The sequence below is a fragment of the Oncorhynchus mykiss genome, chromosome 9, assembly GCF_057628025.1.
Source record: "Oncorhynchus mykiss isolate SJ-2025 chromosome 9, ASM5762802v1, whole genome shotgun sequence".
Classification (NCBI taxonomy): domain Eukaryota; kingdom Metazoa; phylum Chordata; class Actinopteri; order Salmoniformes; family Salmonidae; genus Oncorhynchus; species Oncorhynchus mykiss.
The window spans coordinates 27,956,520-27,979,704 of record NC_143030.1 but is presented as its reverse complement, the minus strand read 5'-3'; the positions used below and the strand labels follow the sequence as shown (position 1 = coordinate 27,979,704).

The 23,185-nt window shown below is 47.5% G+C and overlaps 1 protein-coding gene across 1 annotated transcript; it reads left to right on the top strand.

Annotated features, from left to right (window-relative positions):
- The first annotated feature begins 2,277 nt into the window (after nt 1–2,277).
- Nucleotides 2,278–22,749, top strand: LOC110532976 (uncharacterized). Its single transcript, XM_036987650.2, has 5 exons — nt 2,278–2,859; nt 3,302–3,353; nt 3,500–4,046; nt 22,058–22,194; nt 22,378–22,749. The coding sequence occupies exons 2-5, from the start codon at nt 3,339–3,341 to the stop codon at nt 22,483–22,485; spliced, it is 807 nt and encodes a 268-aa protein (XP_036843545.2). The 5' UTR covers nt 2,278–2,859; nt 3,302–3,338; the 3' UTR covers nt 22,486–22,749.
- The last annotated feature ends 436 nt before the right edge of the window (nt 22,750–23,185 follow it).

Genomic DNA, 23,185 nt, shown 5'->3' with positions numbered 1-23,185 from the left:
GGAATTTGTATTCGTTTTGGAACACCATTATTTTTGTCTTACTGAGATTTACTGTCAGGGCCCAAGTCAGACAATCTGTGTAGAAGATCTAGGTGCTGCTGTAGACCCTCCTTTGGTTGGAGACAGAAGCACCAGATCATCAGCAAACAGTAGATATTTGACTTCAGATTCTAGTAGGGTGATGGCTTTAGAAGCTTTTGATAGGCTAATTGACATCATTTGAGTCAATTGGAGGTATACCTGTGGATGTTTTTCAAGGCCTATTTTCAAACTCAGTGCCTCTTTGCTTGACATCATGGGAAAATCAAAAGAAATCAGCCAAGACCTCAAAAAAATTGTAGACCTCCACAAGTCTGGTTCATCCTTGGGAGCAATTTCCAAATGCCTGAAGGTACCACTTTCATCTGTACAAACAATAGTACGCAAGTATAAACACCGTGGGACCATGCAGCCGTCATACCGCTTAGGAAGGAGACGCGTTCTGTCTCCTAGAGATGAACGTACTTTGGTGCGAAAAGTGCAAATCAATCCCAGAACAACAGCAAAGCACATTGTGAAGATGCTGGAGGAAACAAGTACAGAATGATCTATATCCACAGTAAAACGAGTCCTATAGACATAATCTGAAAGGCCGCTCAGCAAGGAAGAAGCCACTGCTCCAACACCGCCATAAAAAAGCCAGACTACGGTTTGCAACTGCACATGGGGACAAAGATCGTACTTTTTGGAGAAATGTCCTCTCGTCTGATGAAACAAAAATAGATCTGTTTGGCCATAATGACCATTGTCATGTTTGGAGGAACAAGGGGGATGCTTGCAAGCTGAAGAACACCATCCCAACCGTGAAGCACAAGGGTGGCAGCATCATGTTGTGGGTTTGCTTTGCTGCAGGAGGGACTGGTGCACTACACAAAATAGATGGCACCATGAGGAAGGAAAATTCTGTGGATATATTGAAGCAACATCTCAAGACATCAGTCAGGAAGTTAAAGTTTTAAATGTATTTATTTCTCTCTCGCTCCATTTTCTCCTGCCTCTCTTCCTCCTCCTTCCCGTCTCTAGGTAAGAAGAAGAGGAAAACTAGATGCGATCACTTCAAACAGAGAACTCAAAAACTTCCAGGCTCTACTAGAAGAGGTAGATAATAGAACTAGGACACCTGTCATGATCTCACGATCGTTATAATGATTGGACCAAGGCGCAGCGTGCATAGCGTTCCACATATTTTAATTAATAGAAACTCACCAAACGAACCGTGCCACTACTGGTGTGCACACAGGGAACTAACTAGACAAGATCCCAAACCACCATGAGGAAATGGCTGCCTAAATATGATCCCCAGTCAGAGACAACGATAAACAGCTGTCTCTGATTGGGAACCATACCAGGCCAACATAAACCATTAATCACCTAGATGACCCACCCTAGTAACTATCACGTCCCAACCAACAGAGAATAAACAGCTCTCTATGGTCAGGGCGTGACAACACCTCAAAAGTATCCTTGCGGTGGCAAGCGCATTTTCATCCACGTTCCCTCTCCTCGAGGTATCTCCTCGGTTACCTTGGACCTTTTTCAAAAGGAGGCGAGAGACTACGCAGGAGTTGTGCAAAACCAAATGAGATTCTCCCCATCTTTGCGGAGTCTAACCCTATAACCTGTCCTTGCTGTGTTGTGATTGGCAGAATGTGTCTGAGAGGGAGGAGCCTAAATACCTGTCTGCAGCGGCTAATCTGACCATATTTGGTCATGTTCACAGAATGTTGATGGTAAACACCTCCACCTGTAGCTTTCTAGAATGTTACAACAATACAGGATCGGCACTACGGAGAACTACTAGTGTACCCGAACGTTGCTACAATGTCTCCCTAAGGATGATATGGATCGAAGGCTACCAGAGAACGATGGGGAAAGCTACTAGAATGTTAGAGCATGCACACAGTGGCACAGCACTCTGCAGTGTGATGTTAGTGGAGTAGGATCTGAAGGGGGGCAGGAAGGAGAGGGGTGGGTTTGTGTCATATGGGGAGTAGTAAGGAGGGCACTTGGTCCCATGCATATGTCTATCTTTGTCTGTCTGTCCTGCTGTGATGATTAATTCAACATGTTTTGATATGACTCTGTGTCTGCTGTCCTTTATGTTTTAGCTTAGTCTCCTGTATTTTATATTTTGTGTTTGCGTGGCTGTGTGTCTTCACTGAGCCTGTGCGTGTGACTGGTGGGTGAACCCTGGTCTAGGTTTGTATACAGATGTTTGTTTATGAACTGTGACCTGTTAGAAGGAATGTTCCTAGAGGGAACAACAGGTTGTAAGCTTATTAACTTCCAGGGGTATTTTCTGAAACCATTGCGCACACACAACTGACTAAAGTCTAGCAGTGGTTGAGTATATGACTGACTATATGTTAATTTATTGCATGTACTGAATAGGTTATATAACTTATATGGTGAAGGGGGGTCAAGTGGTAACCAAGGGCAACAACCCCTGAACCTCGAGCTGAAAAGGACGTAAATTATTAATGTGCGCGGATGGAGGCGAGCATGAAGTGTAGCCCTGAATTTGGCACAGACCGGACTTCGGAGTGCCAGAGTGTGTGTGTTTAGTGCTTTGGTGTGTTTGTATCCTATTGACAGCACTTGGGAGTGTCAACGAGTGAAAGCTGCGCGGGCATCGTGTGTTGTGTGAATGGCGGATGACTAGGCTCGGTACAAAAATCGGTCACCTGTTCGCACCGCAGACTTTGCCCAGTGAGGGAGTGTGTACGGAAATTCTGTAACAGGCAGCTGGCAAGCGAAACTAGCAGCGGAACGGGGGCGCCTCGAGCTGTCAAGCGCGAGCCGATCGCTGAAGCGCTCCAGGTGAGTAGGATGTAATGAATGGATGTAGCCTATTGGTCGTCCTTTTAACACACATCTAGGATCAGATCACTATACTCAAACCACTATGAGGGGATGGCAGAGACCGCGGGCAGATTCATCATTCTGATCCTAGGATCAAAGGCTCGTTGATCAATACGCACAATAAACTATAGGCTACCGCAGGCTTTTATTTCAGCCAGGTATAGCCACATAATGCATTTTTCACCGAGCTCAGAGATAAGAAGCATGATATGCTTGTTTTTTCGATTTTTGTTTATTTATTTGACGCTGAAAATCCCCTTCAACGGTGGCAATAGACAATACTGTGATTGGCCAAGCTCTGTGTTCCCCGAGGAGCACAGGGCTCCTATTGGGTAAGAGGTGTGTGCACACTGCACATATTGTGTGAATATGTTTTGTGTGTGTGTGTTTCTCTGTGTAGGGTTATAGGCTAGATTCCCACTGATACCGCTGCTGCCATGAAGAGGAGGGAGGTAAGATATCGGAATATTTGATTGTGATGCACAATGAAACAGCATCCATTGCAGAACATCTGCTCTTACCCCAACCTGCCTCTCTCTCCTTCTCATCTATCTATCCCTCTCTCTCTCTCTCTCTCTTTCTCTTTCTTGTTCTTCAGTATCCAGTCGGCGAAGTCCTCATCATTCCAATGACATCGACTTCACCTTCACCCCAGGACTCAGCTCGACCCCAAGCCCTTCCCCTCCAGCCCTCTTCCCCTCCTCCCCCTGTCTCCTCCCCTCCTCCCCCCCTTTCTCTGTCCAATCCCCAGCTCCAGGCTGAGTTTCTGAGGAGAGCTCCCAGAGCTGCCTCCCCTGACAACGACTCGGCTAGATCCCAAATCCTTCCCCTCCAGCCCTCTCCCCCCACCTCCACCTCTGTGGCTCCCCGCTCCTCCCTTCCTCCCCCTCTTTCCTCCCCTCCTCCACCCCTCTGTCTGTCCAGTCCCCAGCTCCAGGCGGAGTTTCTGAGGAGAGCTAGCCGTGGTCTCAGAACTGTCTCCTGCGACACCGACGATGTCCTCACCTCCCCCAGCTCCCCCCTGGTTTCACCCTTTACCTCCACCACCACTTCCCCCCTTACCTCCCCACCTCAGCCTCTCTCCCCCACCTCTCCCTTTAGCTCTCCACCACAGCCCCTCTCCCCCACCACGCCCACTACAGAGGGTGAGTGTACAGTGTAATACTAATAGTATAGTCTGAGTAATGTGTTGCTAGTCCTTCTCCAGTTCTCAGCTACTGAGTATAGCTAATGTGGTAGTAGCATTGTTGTAGTTGCAGTAGTAAGTGGTGGTGGCGGCGTTGTTGTAGCAGTAGCAGTGGCAGCGTTGTTGTAGTAGCAGCAGCGGCGTTGTTGCAGTAGTAGTAGCAGCAGCAGCAGCGTTGTTGTAGCAGCAAAAGTGCCGTTGTTGTAGTAGTAGAAGTATCAGCAGCAGCGTTGTAGTAGTAGTATCAGCAGCGTTGTTGTAGTAGTGGTAGTAGCAGCAGCGGCGGCGTTGTTGTAGCAGCAAAAGTGCCGTTGTTGTAGTAGTAGTATCAGCAGCAGCGTTGTAGTAGTAGGAGCAGCAGCGTTGTTGTAGTAGTGGTAGTAGCAGCAGCGGCGGCGTTGTTGTTGTTGTAGTAGTAGCAGCAGCAGCGACGTTGTTGTAGCAGCAGCAGCGACGTTGTTGTAGCAGCAGCAGTGGTGTTGTTGTAGTAGCAGTAGTAGTAGCAGCAGCAGTGGCGTTGTTGTAGTAGCAGCAGCGGCATTGTTGTAGTAGTAGCAGCGACGTTGTAGTAGTAGTAGTAACATCAGAATAGCAGTAGTAGTAGTAGCGGCAGCATAGTAGTAGTAGTAGTAGCAGCATAGTAGTAGTAGCAGCAGCATAGCAGTAGTAGTAGTAGTAGCAGCAGCGTAGTAGTAGCAGTAGTAGTTGTAGTAGTAGTAGCAGCAGCAGCATAGTAGTAGTAGCAGCAGCGTAGCAGTAGTTGTAGGAGCAGCAGGGTAGCAGTAGTAGTAGCAGTAGATGTAGTAGTTGCATTGTAGCAATAGTTGTAGCAGCGGCATTGTAGTAGTAGCAGCAGCAGCGTAGTAGTAGTAGTAGTATTAGTAGTAGCAGCAGCGGCGTTGTAGTAGTAGCAGCAGCGGCGTTGTTGTAGTAGTAGCAGCAGCGACGTTGTTGTAGTAGTAGTAGCAGCAGCAGCGTTGTAGTAGCAGCAGCGACGCTGTTGTAGTAGTAGTAGCAGCAGCAGCGTTGTAGTAGCAGCAGCGACGTTGTTGTAGTAGTAGCAGCAGCGACGTTGTTGTAGTAGTAGTAGCAGCAGCAGCGTTGTAGTAGCAGCAGCGACGCTGTTGTAGTAGTAGTAGCAGCAGCAGCGTTGTAGTAGCAGCAGCGACGTTGTTGTAGTAGTAGTAGCAGCAGCAGCGGCGTTGTTGTAGTAGTAGTAGCAGCAGCGGCGTTGTTGTAGTATTAGTAGCAGCAGCGGCGTTGTTGTAGTAGTAGTAGGAGCGGGGTTGTAGTGGTATGGTATTAGTAGCAGCAGCGGCGTTGTGGTGGTGGTAGTAGTAGCAGCAGCGGTGTTGTAATAGCAGCAGCGGCATTGTAGTAGCAGCGGCGTTGTTGTTGTAGTAGTAGGAGCGGGGTTGTAGTGGTATGGTATTAGTAGCAGCAGCGGCGTTGTGGTGGTGGTAGTAGTAGCAGCAGCGGTGTTGTAATAGCAGCAGCGGCATTGTAGTAGCAGCGGCGTTGTTGTTGTTGTTGTAGTAGTAGTAGTACAGTGCCTTGCGAAAGTATTCGGCCCCCTTGAACTTTGCGACCTTTTGCCACATTTCAGGCTTCAAACATAAAGATATATATATGTATTTTTTGTGAAGAATCAACAACAAGTGGGACACAATCATGAAGTGGAACGACATTTATTGGATATTTCAAACTTTTTTAACAAATCAAAAACTGAAAAATTGGGCGTGCAAAATTATTCAGCCCCTTTACTTTCAGTGCAGCAAACTCTCTCCAGAAGTTCAGTGAGGATCTCTGAATGATCCAATGTTGACCTAAATGACTAATGATGATAAATACAATCCACCTGTGTGTAATCAAGTCTCCGTATAAATGCACCTGCATTGTGATAGTCTCAGAGGTCCGTTAAAAGCGCAGAGAGCATCATGAAGAACAAGGAACACACCAGGCAGGTCCGAGATACTGTTGTGAAGAAGTTTAAAGCCGGATTTGGATACAAAAAGATTTCCCAAGCTTTAAACATACCAAGGAGCACTGTGCAAGCGATAATATTGAAATGGAAGGAGTATCAGACCACTGCAAATCTACCAAGACCTGGCCGTCCCTCTAAACTTTCAGCTCATACAAGGAGAAGACTGATCAGAGATGCAGCCAAGAGGCCCATGATCACTCTGGATGAACTGCAGAGATCTACAGCTGAGGTGTGAGACTCTGTCCATAGGACAACAATCAGTCGTATATTGCACAAATCTGGCCTTTATGGAAGAGTGGCAAGAAGAAAGCCATTTCTTAAAGATATCCATAAAAAGTGTCGTTCAAAGTTTGCCACAAGCCACCTGGGAGACACACCAAACATGTGGAAGAAGGTGCTCTGGTCAGATGAAACCAAAATTGAACTTTTTGGCAACAATGCAAAACGTTATGTTTGGCGTAAAAGCAACACAGCTGAACACACCAACCACCCTGTCAAACATGGTGGTGGCAGCATCATGGTTTGGGCCTGCTTTTCTTCAGCAGGGACAGGGAAGATGGTTAAAATTGATGGGAAGATGGATGGAGCCAAATACAGGACCATTCTGGAAGAAAACCTGATGGAGTCTGCAAAAGACCTGAGACTGGGACGGAGATTTGTCTTCCAACAAGACAATGATCCAAAACATAAAGCAAAATCTACAATGGAATGGTTCAAAAATAAACATATCCAGGTGTTAGAATGGCCAAGTCAAAGTCCAGACCTGAATCCAATCGAGAATCTGTGGAAAGAACTGAAAACTGCTGTTCACAAATGCTCTCCATCCAACCTCACTGAGCTCGAGCTGTTTTGCAAGGAGGAATGGGAAAAAATTTCAGTCTCTCGATGTGCAAAACTGATAGAGACATACCCCAAGCGACTTACAGCTGTAATCGCAGCAAAAGGTGGCGCTACAAAGTATTAACTTAAGGGGGCTGAATCATTTTGCACGCCCAATTTTTCAGTTTTTGATTTGTTAAAAAAGTTTGAAATATCCAATAAATGTTGTTCCACTTCATGATTGTGTCCCACTTGTTGTTGATTCTTCACAAAAAAATACAGTTTTGTATCTTTATGTTTGAAGCCTGAAATGTGGCAAAAGGTCGCAAAGTTCAAGGGGGCCGAATACTTTCGCAAGGCACTGTAGCAGCAGCAGTGGCGTTGTTGTAGTGGTAGTAGTAGCAGCAGCGGCGTTGTAGTAGTAGTAGCAGCAGCAGCGGCGTTGTTGTTGTTGTAGTAGCAGCAGCAGTGGCGTTGTTGTAGTGGTAGTAGTAGCAGCAGCGGCGTTGTAGTAGCAGCAGCAGCGGCGTTGTTGTAGTAGCAGCAGCAGTGGCGTTGTTGTTGTTGTAGTAGCAGCAGCAGTGGCGTGGTAGTAGCAGCAGCAGCGGCGTTGTTGTTGTTGTAGTAGCAGCAGCAGCGGCATTGTTGTAGTGGTAGTAGTAGCAGCAGCAGCAGTGTTGTTGTTATTGTAGTAGTAGCAGCAGCAGTGGCGTTGTCGTAGTAGCAGCAGTGGCGTTGTTGTTGTAGTAGTATCAGCAGCAGCGTTATAGTAGTAGTAGGAGCAGCAGCGTTGTTGTAGTAGTGGTAGTAGCAGCAGCGGCGTTGTTGTTGTAGTAGTAGCAGCAGGGGTGTTGTTGTAGCAGCAGCAGCGACGTTGTAGCGCCAGCAGTGGCGTTGTTGTTGTAGTAGTAGTAGCAGCAGCAGTGGCGTTGTTGTAGTAGCAGTAGTAGCAGCAGCAGTGGCGTTGTTGTAGTAGCAGCAGCGGCATCGTTGTAGTAGCAGCAGCGACGTTGTAGTAGTAGTAACAGCAGAATAGTAGTAGTAGTAGTAGTTGTAGTAGCGGCAGCATATCAGTAGTAGTAGTAGTAGCAGCGTAGTAGTAGTAGCAGCATAGTAGTTTTAGTAGCAGCAGCATAGTAGTAGTAGTAGCAGCAGCGTAGTAGTAGTAGCAACAGAGTAGTAGTAGTAGTAGTAGCAGCAGCGTAGCAGTAGTTGTAGGAGCAGCAGGGTAGCAGTAGTAGTAGCAGTAGATGTAGTAGTTGCATTGTAGCAATAGTTGTAGCAGCGGCATTGTAGTAGTAGCAGCAGCAGCGTAGTAGTAGTAGTAGTAGTAGTAGTAGGAGTAGCAGCAGCAGAGCAGTAGTAGTAGTAGCAGAAGCATAGCAGTAGTAGCAGTATTAGTAGTAGCAGCAGCGTAGCAGTAATATTAGTCGCAGCAGTGTAGCAGTAGTAGTAGCAGGAGCGTAGCAGTAGATGTAGCAGCATTGTTGTAGTGGTAGTAGTAGCAGCAGCAGCAGTGTTGTTGTAGTAGTAGTAGTAGCAGCAGCAGCAGCGGCATTGTCGTAGCAGCAGTGGCGTTGTTGTTGTAGTAGTAGTATCAGCAGCAGCGTTGTAGTAGTAGGAGCAGCAGCGTTGTTGTAGTAGTGGTAGTAGCAGCAGCGGCGTTGTTGTTGTTGTAGCAGCAGCAGTGACGTTGTTGTTGTAGCAGCAGCAGTGGCGTTGTTGTTGTAGTAACAGCAGCGGTGTTGTTGTAGTAGCAGTAGTAGTAGCAGCAGCAGTGGCGTTGTTGTAGTAGCAGCAGCGGCATTGTTGTAGTAGTAGCAGCGGCGTTGTTGTTGTTGTAGTAGTAGTAGTAACAGCAGAATAGCAGTAGTAGTAGTAGTAGCAGCAGCGTAGTAGTTGTTGTAGAAGCAGCAGCAGCGTAGTAGTAGTAGTAGTAGTAGTAGTAGCGACAGCATAGCAGTAGTTGTAGCAGCAGCATTGTAGCAGTAGTTGTAGCAGCAGCGGCATTGTTGTAGTAGCAGCAGCGGCATTGAAGTAGTCGTAGCAGCAGCGGCATTGTAGCAGTAGTTGTAGCAGCAGCGGCATTGCAGTAGCAGTAGTAGTAGCAGTGTAGCAGTAGTTGTAGTAGCAGCATTGTAGCAGTAGTTGTAGCCGCATTGCAGTAGCTGTATCAGTAGTTGTAGCAGCAGCATTGTAGCAGCAGCATTGTAGCAGTAGTTGTAGCAGCAGCAGTGGCATTGTAGCAGTAGTTGTAGCAGCGGCATTGTAGCAGTTGTTGTAGCAGCAGCGGCATTGTTGTTGTAGCAGCAGCGACATCGTAGTAGTAGTAGCAGCAGCGGCATCGTAGTAGTAGCAGCAGCGGCATCGTAGTAGTAGTAGCAGCGGCATTGTAGTAGTAGTTGTAGCAGCGGCATTGTAGTAGTAGTTGTAACAGCGGCATTGTCGCAGTAGTTGTAGCAGCAGCGGCATTGTTGTAGTAGCAGCAGCGGCATTGTTGTAGTAGCAGCAGCGGCATTGTAGTAGTAGTTGTAGCAACAGCGGCATTGTAGCAGTAGTTGTATCAGCAGCAGCGGCATTGTAGCAGTAGTTGTAGCAGCGGCATTGTAGTTGTAGCAGCAGCAGCAGCAGCAGCATTGTTGCAGTAGTTGTAGCAGCGGCATTGTAGTTGTAGCAGCAACGGCATTGTAGCAGCAGCGGCATTGCAGTAGCAGTAGTAGTAGCAGCAGCGGCATTGTTGTAGTAGCAGCAGCGGCATTGTAGTAGTAGTTGTAGCAACAGCGGCATTGTAGCAGTAGTTGTAGCAGCGGCATTGTAGCAGTAGTTGTATCAGCAGCAGCGGCATTGTAGCAGTAGTTGTATCAGCAGCAGCGGCATTGTAGCAGTAGTTGTAGCAGCAGCGGCATTGTTGTAGTAGCAGCAGCGGCATTGTAGTAGTAGTTGTAGCAACAGCGGCATTGTAGCAGTAGTTGTAGCAGCGGCATTGTAGCAGTAGTTGTATCAACAGCAGCGGCATTGTAGCAGTAGTTGTATCAGCAGCAGCGGCATTGTAGCAGTAGTTGTAGCAGCGGCATTGTAGCAGTAGTTGTAGCAGCAGCTTCAGCGGCATTGTAGCAATAGTTGTAGCAGCAGCAGCATTGTTGCAGTAGTTGTAGCAGCAGCATTGTAGTTGTAGCAGCAGCGGCATTGTTGCAGCAGCGGCATTGCAGTAGCAGTAGTAGTAGCAGTGTAGCAGTAGTTGTAGCAGCAGCATTGTAGTAGCAGCATTGTAGCAGTAGTTGTAGCAGCAGCGGCATTGCAGTAGCAGTAGTAGTAGCAGTAGTGTAGCAGTAGTTGTAGCAGCAGCATTGTAGTAGCAGCATTGTAGCAGTAGTTGTAGCGGCATTGCAGTAGCAGTAGTAGTAGCAGTGTAGCAGTAGTTGTAGCAGCAGCATTGTAGCAGTAGTTGTAGCAGCAGCAGCGGCATTGTAGCAGTAGTTGTAGCAGCGGCATTGTAGCAGTAGTTGTAGCAGCAGCGGCATTGTTGTAGTAGCTGCAGCGGCATTGTTGTAGTAGCAGCAGCGGCATCGTTGTAGTAGCAGCAGCGGCATTGTAGTAGTGGTAGCAGCAGCGACATTGTAGCAGTAGTTGTAGCAGCAGCGGCATTGCAGTAGCAGTAGTAGTAGCAGTGTAACAGTAGTTGTAGCAGCAGCATTGTAGCAGTAGTTGTAGCAGCAGCATTGTAGCAGTAGTTGTAGCAGCGGCATTGTAGCAGTTGTTGTAGCAGCAGCGGCTATTTTTGTAGTAGCAGCAGCAGCATTGCAGTAGTGTAGCAGTAGTTGTAGCAGCAGCATTGTAGTTGTAGCGGCATTGCAGTAGCAGTAGTAGCAGCAGTGTAGCAGTAGTTGTAGCAGCAGCATTGTAGCAGTAGTTGTAGCATCAGCAGCGGCATTGTAGCAGTAGTTGTAGCAGCGGCATTGTAGCAGTTGTTGTAGCAGCAGCGGCTATTTTTGTAGTAGCAGCAGCGGCATTGTAGTAGTAGTTGTAGCAACAGCGGCATTGTAGCAGTAGTTGTAGCAGCGGCATTGTAGCAGTTGTTGTAGCAGCAGCGGCTATTTTTGTAGTAGCAGCAGCGGCATTGTAGTAGTAGTTGTAGCAACAGCGGCATTGTAGTAGTGGTAGCAGCGGCATTGTAGTAGTAGTTGTAGCAACAGTGGCATTGTAGCAGTAGTTGTATCAGCAGCAGCGGCATTGTAGCAGTAGTTGTAGCAGCGGCATTGTAGTTGTAGCAGCAGCAGCAGCATTGTTGCAGTAGTTGTAGCAGCGGCATTGTAGTTGTAGCAGCAGCGGCATTGTAGCAGCAGCGGCATTGTAGTTGTAGCAGCAGCGGCATTGCAGTAGCAGTAGCATTGTAGCAGTAGTTGTAGCAGCGGCATTGTAGTTGTAGCAGCAGCGGCATTGCAGTAGCAGTAGTAGTAGCATTGTAGCAGTAGTTGTAGCAGCGGCATTGTAGTTGTAGCAGCAGCGGCATTGTAGCAGCAGCGGCATTGCAGTAGCAGTAGTAGTAGCATTGTAGCAGTAGTTGTAGCAGCAGCGGCATTGTTGTAGTAGCAGCAGCGGCAATGTAGTAGTAGTTGTAGCAACAGCGGCATTGTAGCAGTAGTTGTAGCAGCGGCATTGTAGCAGTAGTTGTATCAACAGCAGCGGCATTGTAGCAGTAGGTGTATCAGCAGCAGCGGCATTGTAGCAGTAGTTGTAGCAGCGGCATTGTAGCAGTAGTTGTAGCAGCAGCTTCAGCGGCATTGTAGCAATAGTTGTAGCAGCAGCAGCATTGTTGCAGTAGTTGTAGCAGCAGCATTGTAGTTGTAGCAGCAGCGGCATTGTTGCAGCAGCGGCATTGCAGTAGCAGTAGTAGTAGCAGTGTAGCAGTAGTTGTAGCAGCAGCATTGTAGTAGCAGCATTGTAGCAGTAGTTGTAGCAGCAGCGGCATTGCAGTAGCAGTAGTAGTAGCAGTACTGTAGCAGTAGTTGTAGCAGCAGCATTGTAGTAGCAGCATTGTAGCAGTAGTTGTAGCGGCATTGCAGTAGCAGTAGTAGTAGCAGTGTAGCAGTAGTTGTAGCAGCAGCATTGTAGCAGTAGTTGTAGAAGCAGCAGCGGCATTGTAGCAGTAGTTGTAGCAGCAGCGGCATTGTTGTAGTAGCTGCAGCGGCATTGTTGTAGTAGCAGCAGCGGCATTGTTGTAGTAGCAGCAGCGGCATTGCAGTAGCAGTAGTAGTAGCAGTGTAGCAGTAGTTGTAGCAGCAGCATTGTAGCAGTTGTTGTAGCAGCAGCGGCTATTTTTGTAGTAGCAGCAGCAGCATTGCAGTAGTGTAGCAGTAGTTGTAGCAGCAGCATTGTAGTAGCGGCATTGCAGTAGCAGTAGTAGCAGCAGTGTAGCAGTAGTTGTAGCAGCAGCATTGTAGCAGTAGTTGTAGCATCAGCAGCGGCATTGTAGCAGTAGTTGTAGCAGCGGCATTGTAGCAGTTGTTGTAGCAGCAGCGGCTATTTTTGTAGTAGCAGCAGCGGCATTGTAGTAGTGGTAGCAGCAGCGGCATTGTAGCAGTAGTTGTAGCAACAGCGGCATTGTTGTAGTAGCAGCAGCGGCATTGTAGTAGTAGTTGTAGCAACAGCGGCATTGTAGCAGTAGTTGTAGCAGCGGCATTGTAGCAGTAGTTGTATCAACAGCAGCGGCATTGTAGCAGTAGTTGTATCAGCAGCAGCGGCATTGTAGCAGTAGTTGTAGCAGCGGCATTGTAGCAGTAGTTGTAGCAGCAGCTTCAGCGGCATTGTAGCAATAGTTGTAGCAGCAGCAGCATTGTTGCAGTAGTTGTAGCAGCAGCATTGTAGTTGTAGCAGCAGCGGCATTGTTGCAGCAGCGGCATTGCAGTAGCAGTAGTAGTAGCAGTGTAGCAGTAGTTGTAGCAGCAGCATTGTAGTAGCAGCATTGTAGCAGTAGTTGTAGCAGCAGCGGCATTGCAGTAGCAGTAGTAGTAGCAGTAGTGTAGCAGTAGTTGTAGCAGCAGCATTGTAGTAGCAGCATTGTAGCAGTAGTTGTAGCGGCATTGCAGTAGCAGTAGTAGTAGCAGTGTAGCAGTAGTTGTAGCAGCAGCATTGTAGCAGTAGTTGTAGCAGCAGCAGCGGCATTGTAGCAGTAGTTGTAGCAGCGGCATTGTAGCAGTAGTTGTAGCAGCAGCGGCATTGTTGTAGTAGCTGCAGCGGCATTGTTGTAGTAGCAGCAGCGGCATCGTTGTAGTAGCAGCAGCGGCATTGTAGTAGTGGTAGCAGCAGCGACATTGTAGCAGTAGTTGTAGCAGCAGCGGCATTGCAGTAGCAGTAGTAGTAGCAGTGTAACAGTAGTTGTAGCAGCAGCATTGTAGCAGTAGTTGTAGCAGCAGCATTGTAGCAGTAGTTGTAGCAGCGGCATTGTAGCAGTTGTTGTAGCAGCAGCGGCTATTTTTGTAGTAGCAGCAGCAGCATTGCAGTAGTGTAGCAGTAGTTGTAGCAGCAGCATTGTAGTTGTAGCGGCATTGCAGTAGCAGTAGTAGCAGCAGTGTAGCAGTAGTTGTAGCAGCAGCATTGTAGCAGTAGTTGTAGCATCAGCAGCGGCATTGTAGCAGTAGTTGTAGCAGCGGCATTGTAGCAGTTGTTGTAGCAGCAGCGGCTATTTTTGTAGTAGCAGCAGCGGCATTGTAGTAGTAGTTGTAGCAACAGCGGCATTGTAGCAGTAGTTGTAGCAGCGGCATTGTAGCAGTTGTTGTAGCAGCAGCGGCTATTTTTGTAGTAGCAGCAGCGGCATTGTAGTAGTAGTTGTAGCAACAGCGGCATTGTAGTAGTGGTAGCAGCGGCATTGTAGTAGTAGTTGTAGCAACAGTGGCATTGTAGCAGTAGTTGTATCAGCAGCAGCGGCATTGTAGCAGTAGTTGTAGCAGCGGCATTGTAGTTGTAGCAGCAGCAGCAGCATTGTTGCAGTAGTTGTAGCAGCGGCATTGTAGTTGTAGCAGCAGCGGCATTGTAGCAGCAGCGGCATTGTAGTTGTAGCAGCAGCGGCATTGCAGTAGCAGTAGCATTGTAGCAGTAGTTGTAGCAGCGGCATTGTAGTTGTAGCAGCAGCGGCATTGCAGTAGCAGTAGTAGTAGCATTGTAGCAGTAGTTGTAGCAGCGGCATTGTAGTTGTAGCAGCAGCGGCATTGTAGCAGCAGCGGCATTGCAGTAGCAGTAGTAGTAGCATTGTAGCAGTAGTTGTAGCAGCAGCGGCATTGTTGTAGTAGCAGCAGCGGCATTGTAGTAGTAGTTGTAGCAACAGCGGCATTGTAGCAGTAGTTGTAGCAGCGGCATTGTAGCAGTAGTTGTATCAACAGCAGCGGCATTGTAGCAGTAGTTGTATCAGCAGCAGCGGCATTGTAGCAGTAGTTGTAGCAGCGGCATTGTAGCAGTAGTTGTAGCAGCAGCTTCAGCGGCATTGTAGCAATAGTTGTAGCAGCAGCAGCATTGTTGCAGTAGTTGTAGCAGCAGCATTGTAGTTGTAGCAGCAGCGGCATTGTTGCAGCAGCGGCATTGCAGTAGCAGTAGTAGTAGCAGTGTAGCAGTAGTTGTAGCAGCAGCATTGTAGTAGCAGCATTGTAGCAGTAGTTGTAGCAGCAGCGGCATTGCAGTAGCAGTAGTAGTAGCAGTAGTGTAGCAGTAGTTGTAGCAGCAGCATTGTAGTAGCAGCATTGTAGCAGTAGTTGTAGCGGCATTGCAGTAGCAGTAGTAGTAGCAGTGTAGCAGTAGTTGTAGCAGCAGCATTGTAGCAGTAGTTGTAGAAGCAGCAGCGGCATTGTAGCAGTAGTTGTAGCAGCAGCGGCATTGTTGTAGTAGCTGCAGCGGCATTGTTGTAGTAGCAGCAGCGGCATTGTTGTAGTAGCAGCAGCGGCATTGCAGTAGCAGTAGTAGTAGCAGTGTAGCAGTAGTTGTAGCAGCAGCATTGTAGCAGTTGTTGTAGCAGCAGCGGCTATTTTTGTAGTAGCAGCAGCAGCATTGCAGTAGTGTAGCAGTAGTTGTAGCAGCAGCATTGTAGTTGTAGCGGCATTGCAGTAGCAGTAGTAGCAGCAGTGTAGCAGTAGTTGTAGCAGCAGCATTGTAGCAGTAGTTGTAGCATCAGCAGCGGCATTGTAGCAGTAGTTGTAGCAGCGGCATTGTAGCAGTTGTTGTAGCAGCAGCGGCTATTTTTGTAGTAGCAGCAGCGGCATTGTAGTAGTGGTAGCAGCAGCGGCATTGTAGCAGTAGTTGTAGCAGCAGCGGCATTGCAGTAGCAGCAGTAGTAGTAGCAGTGTAGCAGTAGTTGTAGTAGCAGCATTGTAGCAGTAGTTGTAGCGGCATTGCAGTAGCAGTAGTATTAGCAGTAGTTGTAGCAGCAGCATTGTAGCAGCAGCATTGTAGCAGTAGTTGTAGCAGCAGCAGCGGCATTGTTGTTGTAGCAGCAGCGGCATTGTTGTTGTAGCAGCAGCGGCATTGTTGTTGTAGCAGCAGCGGCATCGTTGTTGTAGCAGCAGCGGCATCGTTGTTGTAGTAGTAGCGGCATTGTAGTAGTAGTTGTAGCAGCGGCATTGTAGTAGTAGTTGTTACAGCGGCATTGTAGCAGTAGTTGTAGCAGCAGCGGCATTGTTGTAGTAGCAGCAGCGGCATTGTAGTAGTAGTTGTAGCAACAGCGGCATTGTAGCAGTAGTTGTATCAGCAGCAGCGGCATTGTAGCAGTAGTTGTAGCAGCGGCATTGTAGCAGCAGCAGCGGCATTGTAGCAATAGTTGTAGCAGTGGCATTGTAGCAATAGTTGTAGCAGCAGCAGCATTGTTGCAGTAGTTGTAGCAGCGGCATTGTAGTTGTAGCAGCAGCGGCATTGCAGTAGTAATAGCAGTGTATCAGTAGTTGTAGCAGCAGCATTGTAGTAGCAACATTGTAACAGTAGTTGTAGCAGCAGCGGCATTGCAGTAGCAGTAGTAGTAGCAGTAGTGTAGCAGTAGTTGTAGCAGCAGCATTGTAGTAGCAGCATTGTAGCAGTAGTTGTAGCGGCATTGCAGTAGCAGTAGTAGTAGCAGTGTAGCAGTAGTTGTAGCAGCAGCAGCGGCATTGTAGCAGTAGTTGTAGCAGCAGCAGCGGCATTGTAGCAGTAGTTGTAGCAGCAGCGGCATTGTAGCAGTAGTTGTAGTAGCAGCGGCATTGTAGCAGTAGTTGTAGCAGCAGTGGCATTGCAGTAGTTGTAGTAGCAGCATTGTAGCAGTAGTTGTAGCAGCAGCGGCGTAGCAGTAGTAGTAGCAGTGTAGCAGTAGTTGTAGCAGCAGCATTGTAGCAGTAGTTGTAGCATTAGCAGCGGCATTGTAGCAGTAGTTGTAGCAGCGACATTGTAGCAGTTGTTGTAGCAGCAGCGGCATTGTTGTAGCAGCAGCGGCATCGTAGTAGTAGTTGTAGCAGCGGCGTAGTAGTAGTAGTAGCAGCGGCATTGTAGTAGTAGTTGTAACAGCGGCATTGTAGTAGTAGTTGTAGCAGCGGCATTGTAGTAGTAGTTGTAACAGCGGCATTGTAGTAGTAGTTGTAACAGCGGCATCGTAGTAGTAGTTGTAACAGCGGCATCGTAGTAGTAGTTGTAGCAGCGGCATTGTAGTAGTAGTTGTAGCAGCGGCATTGTAGTAGTAGTTGTAACAGCGGCATTGTAGTAGTAGTTGTAACAGCGGCATTGTAGCAGTAGTTGTAGCAGCAGCGGCATTGCAGTAGCAGCAGTAGTAGTAGCAGTGTAGCAGTAGTTGTAGTAGCAGCATTGTAGCAGTAGTTGTAGCGGCATTGCAGTAGCAGTAGTATTAGCAGTAGTTGTAGCAGCAGCATTGTAGCAGCAGCATTGTAGCAGTAGTTGTAGCAGCAGCAGCGGCATTGTTGTTGTAGCAGCAGCGGCATTGTTGTTGTAGCAGCAGCGGCGTTGTTGTTGTAGCAGCAGCGGCATCGTTGTTGTAGCAGCAGCGGCATCGTTGTTGTAGTAGTAGCGGCATTGTAGTAGTAGTTGTAGCAGCGGCATTGTAGTAGTAGTTGTTACAGCGGCATTGTAGCAGTAGTTGTAGCAGCAGCGGCATTGTTGTAGTAGCAGCAGCGGCATTGTAGTAGTAGTTGTAGCAACAGCGGCATTGTAGCAGTAGTTGTATCAGCAGCAGCGGCATTGTAGCAGTAGTTGTAGCAGCGGCATTGTAGCAGCAGCAGCGGCATTGTAGCAATAGTTGTAGCAGTGGCATTGTAGCAATAGTTGTAGCAGCAGCAGCATTGTTGCAGTAGTTGTAGCAGCGGCATTGTAGTTGTAGCAGCAGCGGCATTGCAGTAGTAATAGCAGTGTATCAGTAGTTGTAGCAGCAGCATTGTAGTAGCAACATTGTAACAGTAGTTGTAGCAGCAGCGGCATTGCAGTAGCAGTAGTAGTAGCAGTAGTGTAGCAGTAGTTGTAGCAGCAGCATTGTAGTAGCAGCATTGTAGCAGTAGTTGTAGCGGCATTGCAGTAGCAGTAGTAGTAGCAGTGTAGCAGTAGTTGTAGCAGCAGCAGCGGCGTTGTAGCAGCAGCAGCGGCATTGTAGCAGTAGTTGTAGCAGCAGCGGCATTGTAGCAGTAGTTGTAGTAGCAGCGGCATTGTAGCAGTAGTTGTAGCAGCAGTGGCATTGCAGTAGTAGTAGCAGTAGTTGTAGTAGCAGCATTGTAGCAGTAGTTGTAGCAGCAGCGGCGTAGCAGTAGTAGTAGCAGTGTAGCAGTAGTTGTAGCAGCAGCATTGTAGCAGTAGTTGTAGCATTAGCAGCGGCATTGTAGCAGTAGTTGTAGCAGCGACATTGTAGCAGTTGTTGTAGCAGCAGCGGCATTGTTGTAGCAGCAGCGGCATCGTAGTAGTAGTTGTAGCAGCGGCATCGTAGTAGTAGTAGTAGCAGCGGCATTGTAGTAGTAGTTGTAACAGCGGCATTGTAGTAGTAGTTGTAGCAGCGGCATTGTAGTAGTAGTTGTAACAGCGGCATTGTAGTAGTAGTTGTAACAGCGGCATCGTAGTAGTAGTTGTAACAGCGGCATCGTAGTAGTAGTTGTAGCAGCGGCATTGTAGTAGTAGTTGTAGCAGCGGCATTGTAGTAGTAGTTGTAACAGCGGCATTGTAGTAGTAGTTGTAACAGCGGCATTGTAGTAGTAGTTGTAGCAGCGGCATCGTAGTAGTAGTAGTAGTAGCAGCGGCATTGTAGTAGTAGTTGTAACAGCGGCATTGTAGTAGTAGTTGTAACAGCGGCATTGTAGTAGTAGTTGTAACAGCGGCATTGTAGTAGTAGTTGTAACAGCGGCATCGTAGTAGTAGTTGTAGCAGCGGCATCGTAGTAGTAGTTGTAGCAGCGGCATTGTAGTAGTAGTTGTAACAGCGGCATTGTAGTAGTAGTTGTAACAGCGGCATCGTAGTAGTAGTTGTAGCAGCGGCATTGTAGTAGTAGTTGTAGCAGCGGCATTGTAGTAGTAGTTGTAACAGCGGCATTGTAGCAGTAATTGTAGCAGCAGCGGCATTGTTGTAGTAGCAGCAGCGGCATTGTAGCAATAGTTGTGGTATTGTAGCAATAGTTGTAGCAGCAGCAGCATTGTTGCAGTAGTTGTAGCAGCGGCATTGTAGTTGTAGCAGCAGCGGCATTGTAGCAGCAGCGGCATTGCAGTAGTAGTAGCATTGTAGCAGTAGTTGTAGCAGCAGCGGCATTGTAGCAATAGTTGTAACAGCGGCATTGTAGCAGTAGTTGTAGCAGCAGCGGCATTGTTGTAGTAGCAGCAGCGGCATTGTAGCAATAGTTGTGGCATTGTAGCAATAGTTGTAGCAGCAGCAGCATTGTTGCAGTAGTTGTAGCAGCGGCATTGTAGTAGTAGTTGTAGCAGCGGCATTGTAGTAGTAGTTGTAACAGCCGCATTGTAGCAGTAGTTGTAGCAGCAGCGGCATTGTTGTAGTAGCAGCAGCGGCATTGTAGCAATAGTTGTGGTATTGTAGCAATAGTTGTAGCAGCAGCAGCATTGTTGCAGTAGTTGTAGCAGCGGCATTGTAGTTGTAGCAGCAGCGGCATTGTAGCAGCAGCGGCATTGCAGTAGTAGTGGCATTGTAGCAGTAGTTGTAGCAGCAGCGGCATTGTAGCAATAGTTGTAGCAGTGGCATTGTAGCAGTAGTTGTAGCAGCAGCGGCATTGTTGTAGTAGCAGCATTGGCATTGTAGTTGTAGCAACAGCAGCATTGTAGCAGTAGTTGTAGCAGCGGCATTGTTGCAGTAGTTGGTAGCAGCAACGGCATTGTTGTAGCAGCAGCGGCATCGTAGTAGTAGTTGTAACAGCGGCATTGTAGCAGTAGTTGTAGCAGCAGCGGCATTGTTGTAGTAGCAGCAGCGGCATTGTAGCAATAGTTGTGGTATTGTAGCAATAGTTGTAGCAGCAGCAGCATTGTTGCAGTAGTTGTAGCAGCGGCATTGTAGTTGTAGCAGCAGCGGCATTGTAGCAGCAGCGGCATTGCAGTAGTAGTAGCATTGTAGCAGTAGTTGTAGCAGCAGCGGCATTGTAGCAATAGTTGTAACAGCGGCATTTTAGCAGTAGTTGTAGCAGCAGCGGCATTGTTGTAGTAGCAGCAGCGGCATTGTAGCAATAGTTGTGGCATTGTAGCAATAGTTGTAGCAGCAGCAGCATTGTTGCAGTAGTTGTAGCAGCGGCATTGTAGTAGTAGTTGTAGCAGCGGCATTGTAGTAGTAGTTGTAACAGCCGCATTGTAGCAGTAGTTGTAGCAGCAGCGGCATTGTTGTAGTAGCAGCAGCGGCATTGTAGCAATAGTTGTGGTATTGTAGCAATAGTTGTAGCAGCAGCAGCATTGTTGCAGTAGTTGTAGCAGCGGCATTGTAGTTGTAGCAGCAGCGGCATTGTAGCAGCAGCGGCATTGCAGTAGTAGTGGCATTGTAGCAGTAGTTGTAGCAGCAGCGGCATTGTAGCAATAGTTGTAGCAGTGGCATTGTAGCAGTAGTTGTAGCAGCAGCGGCATTGTTGTAGTAGCAGCATTGGCATTGTAGTTGTAGCAACAGCAGCATTGTAGCAGTAGTTGTAGCAGCGGCATTGTAGCAGTAGTTGTAGCAACAGCAGCATTGTAGCAGTAGTTGTAGCAACAGCAGCATTGTAGCAGTAGTTGTAGCAACAGCAGCATTGTAGCAGTAGTTGTAGCAACAGCAGCATTGTAGCAGTAGTTGTAGCAGCGGCATTGTAGCAGTAGTTGTAGCAACAGCAGCATTGTAGCTGTAGTTGTAGCAGCGGCATTGTAGCAGTAGTTGTAGCAGCGGCATTGTTGCAGTAGTTGGTAGCAGCAACGGCATTGTAGCAGTAGCAGCAGCAGCGGTGTTGTTGTAGTAGCAGCAGCAGCGGCATTGTATTACTATACAGCAGCATTATTGTTGTAGTAGTTGTAGCAACAAAGTTGTTGTTGTAGTAGCAGCAGCAGTGACGTTGTTGTAGTAGCAGCAGCGGCATTTTAGCAGTAGTTGTAGCAGCTGCATTGTAGCACCATTGTAGCAGTAGTTGTAGCAGCAGCAGCATAGTAGTAGTAGTAGTAGTAGTAGTAGTAGTAGTAGTAGCGGCATTGTTGTAGTAGTAGTAGTAGTAGTAGCGGCGTTGTTGTAGTAGTAGTAGTAGTAGTAGTAGTAGTAGTAGTAGTAGTAGTAGTAGTAGTAGTAGTAGTAGTAGTAGTAGTAGCGGCATTGTTGTAGTAGTAGCGGCATTGTTGTAGTAGTAGCGGCATTGTTGTAGTAGTAGCAACAGCGGCAGTGTTGCAGCAGCGGCATTGTAGTAGTTGCAACAGCGGCATTGTTGATGTAGCAGCAGCGGCGTAGTAGTAGTTGCAGCATAGTAGTAGTAGTAGTAGTAGTAGTAGTAGTAGTAGTAGTAGTAGTAGTAGTAGTAGTAGTAGTAGCAGCAGTAGCAGTAGCGCAGCAGCGTAGTAGTAGTAGCAGTAGTAGTAGCAGCAGCGTAGTAGTAGCAGCAGCGTAGCAGTAGTTGTAATATGAGCAGCGTAGCAGTAGTAGTAGCAGTAGATGTAGCAGTGGCATTGTAGCAATAGTTGTGGCATTGTAGCAGTAGTAGTAGTAGTAGTAGTAGCAGCGTAGTAGTAGCAGCAGCAGAGCAGTAGTAGTAGTAGTAGTAGGAGCAGCAGCTTAGCAGTAGTAGCAGTAGTAGTAGTAGTAGCAGCAGCGTAGTAGTAGTAGCAGTAGTAGTAGCAGCGTAGTAGTAGTAGTAGCAGCAGCTTAGCAGTAGTAGCAGTAGTAGTAGCAGCGTAGTAGTAGCAGAGCAGTAGTAGTAGTAGTAGTAGGAGCAGCAGCTTAGCAGTAGTAGCAGTAGTAGTAGCAGCGTAGTAGTAGCAGAGCAGTAGTAGTAGTAGTAGTAGTAGGAGCAGCAGCTTAGCAGTAGTAGCAGTAGTAGTAGTAGCATCAGCGTAGCAGTAGATGTAGCAGCAGCATAGCAGTAGTTGTAGCAGCGGCATTGTAGCAGTAGTTGTAGCAAACTAAACTCGTATCACTCATATTTTTTTGTGTGCAGCTTTGACAGTGCTACTGTATCTTTTTTGACACGCAAAGACCCAAACGGCGTAACATAGTATGTATGTCGTGAAGCTAATAGCAGTGACGTTATTATTGTGTAACTCCGGACTTGACCAGTCAGCCAACATCACTTCCAACAGATAACGGTTGATTGTCAAGGGCAATGAATTCCATTATCTTGGCTTTAATGGATTTTGTCTTTGAGTTGTCTTGCTAAAATGTTCTTACTCTTTCAAATAACTGCTCGACTTCTTGACAGCAGACATTGTGGGCTAGGTTAGGAATGCTGTGTTGCGCTCGTAGCGCAACATTTTACGTGCCGTCTTTATATAGGTATGCACTGTAGCTTTGACGTTGGTTTTTAACGTCGTTGTTAAACTAGACATCGGGCTGATATCGGGCTGATAGATACCGATGTTGGCATTTTTAGCTAATATCGTCCGATTACGATATGTTCACGGATATATCGTGCATACCTAGTAGTAGTATATTAATACAGTACTAATGTGTGTGTCTCTCTCCAGTCAAGAATTGCTGTGTGTAGTGGTGTACAATAATATGTGTATGTGTGTGTGCAGGCCGCGCCACTCGCCTGTCTCTTTCCAGTCCTGAGCTGCTGACAGAGCTGCGTCGGTCTCAGTCCCGTCCTATGAAGCAGGTCTCCATCTCTAAAGGACTCACCACTGTCTTCTGTGGACGGGGCAGGGGTGTAACGGTAAGGTGTGTGTGTGTCTCACCACTGTCTTCTCAGGCAGGGGTGAGGACAGAAAGTATTGGGGGATGATGTGAGAACTTATGGTAAATATAAACTCCTCCTGACCCCCCCCCCCCCCCCCCCACCCCACCCCCCACTCCCCCCCCCCCCCCCCCTCGTTCTCTCTCCCTCTCTGTGCACCAGACTCCTAGCTCTGCTCCTGCCTCAGGAGCAACCAACCAGACACTCCGCTCAGACTCCACGGCCAATGGAAGAAGACAAGCGGGTCCCAAGCTGTCCAATGGGACATAGCGTTAGACTAAGTTAAAGTGCCTCTGAGGAAACCAGCTGCTGTATAGTGTCAATGTTATTGATATTAATGAAAACCAGTAGTACGGTGGCCTGAATATGATACATGATCAAACACTATCTATACTGCCATGTGCCAACAATAAACACAATGCAAACTAACCGACAGACGGACACACTTTAGCTCTTCATGTAAGACATGGAGAGCAATGTGTTGAGCTGAGGCATGCCTCACTCTTGAAAAATAAATTATAAAATGTATCATAACACACTTGTTTGTCTGAGTATTGTGGGTGTGTGTGGGTGTCACATCCCTGATAAGATCCAACCCATAGCCAGAGTCCAGAGACATCATGAGATACGGGGACATCATAACTTACCTGCTCGTGTGTGTTAGCTGACAGGGGTGATATAACAGTGGTTGAGATAAAAGCCAAAGGTTACAGGTCAAGTACAGAGTGTCCCAGGGGGTGTGGCTTAAATAGGAAGTGTATGTTTACTGTGTTACATTTAGAAAGGGAGGGAAAGGAAAACAGTACTAAGAAAGAATGTAAGAGGTAGAGAGAGTACAGGAAGAATGAGAAATTACAGAGAGACAGCAGAGGGAGAAAGAGAGGGGGAGAAATTAGCTATAGGTAGAAAAATAGAGTAGGTGATAGCCGTTTACTACAGGTTAGATTTGCTCACCAGCCGGATCTGTCCT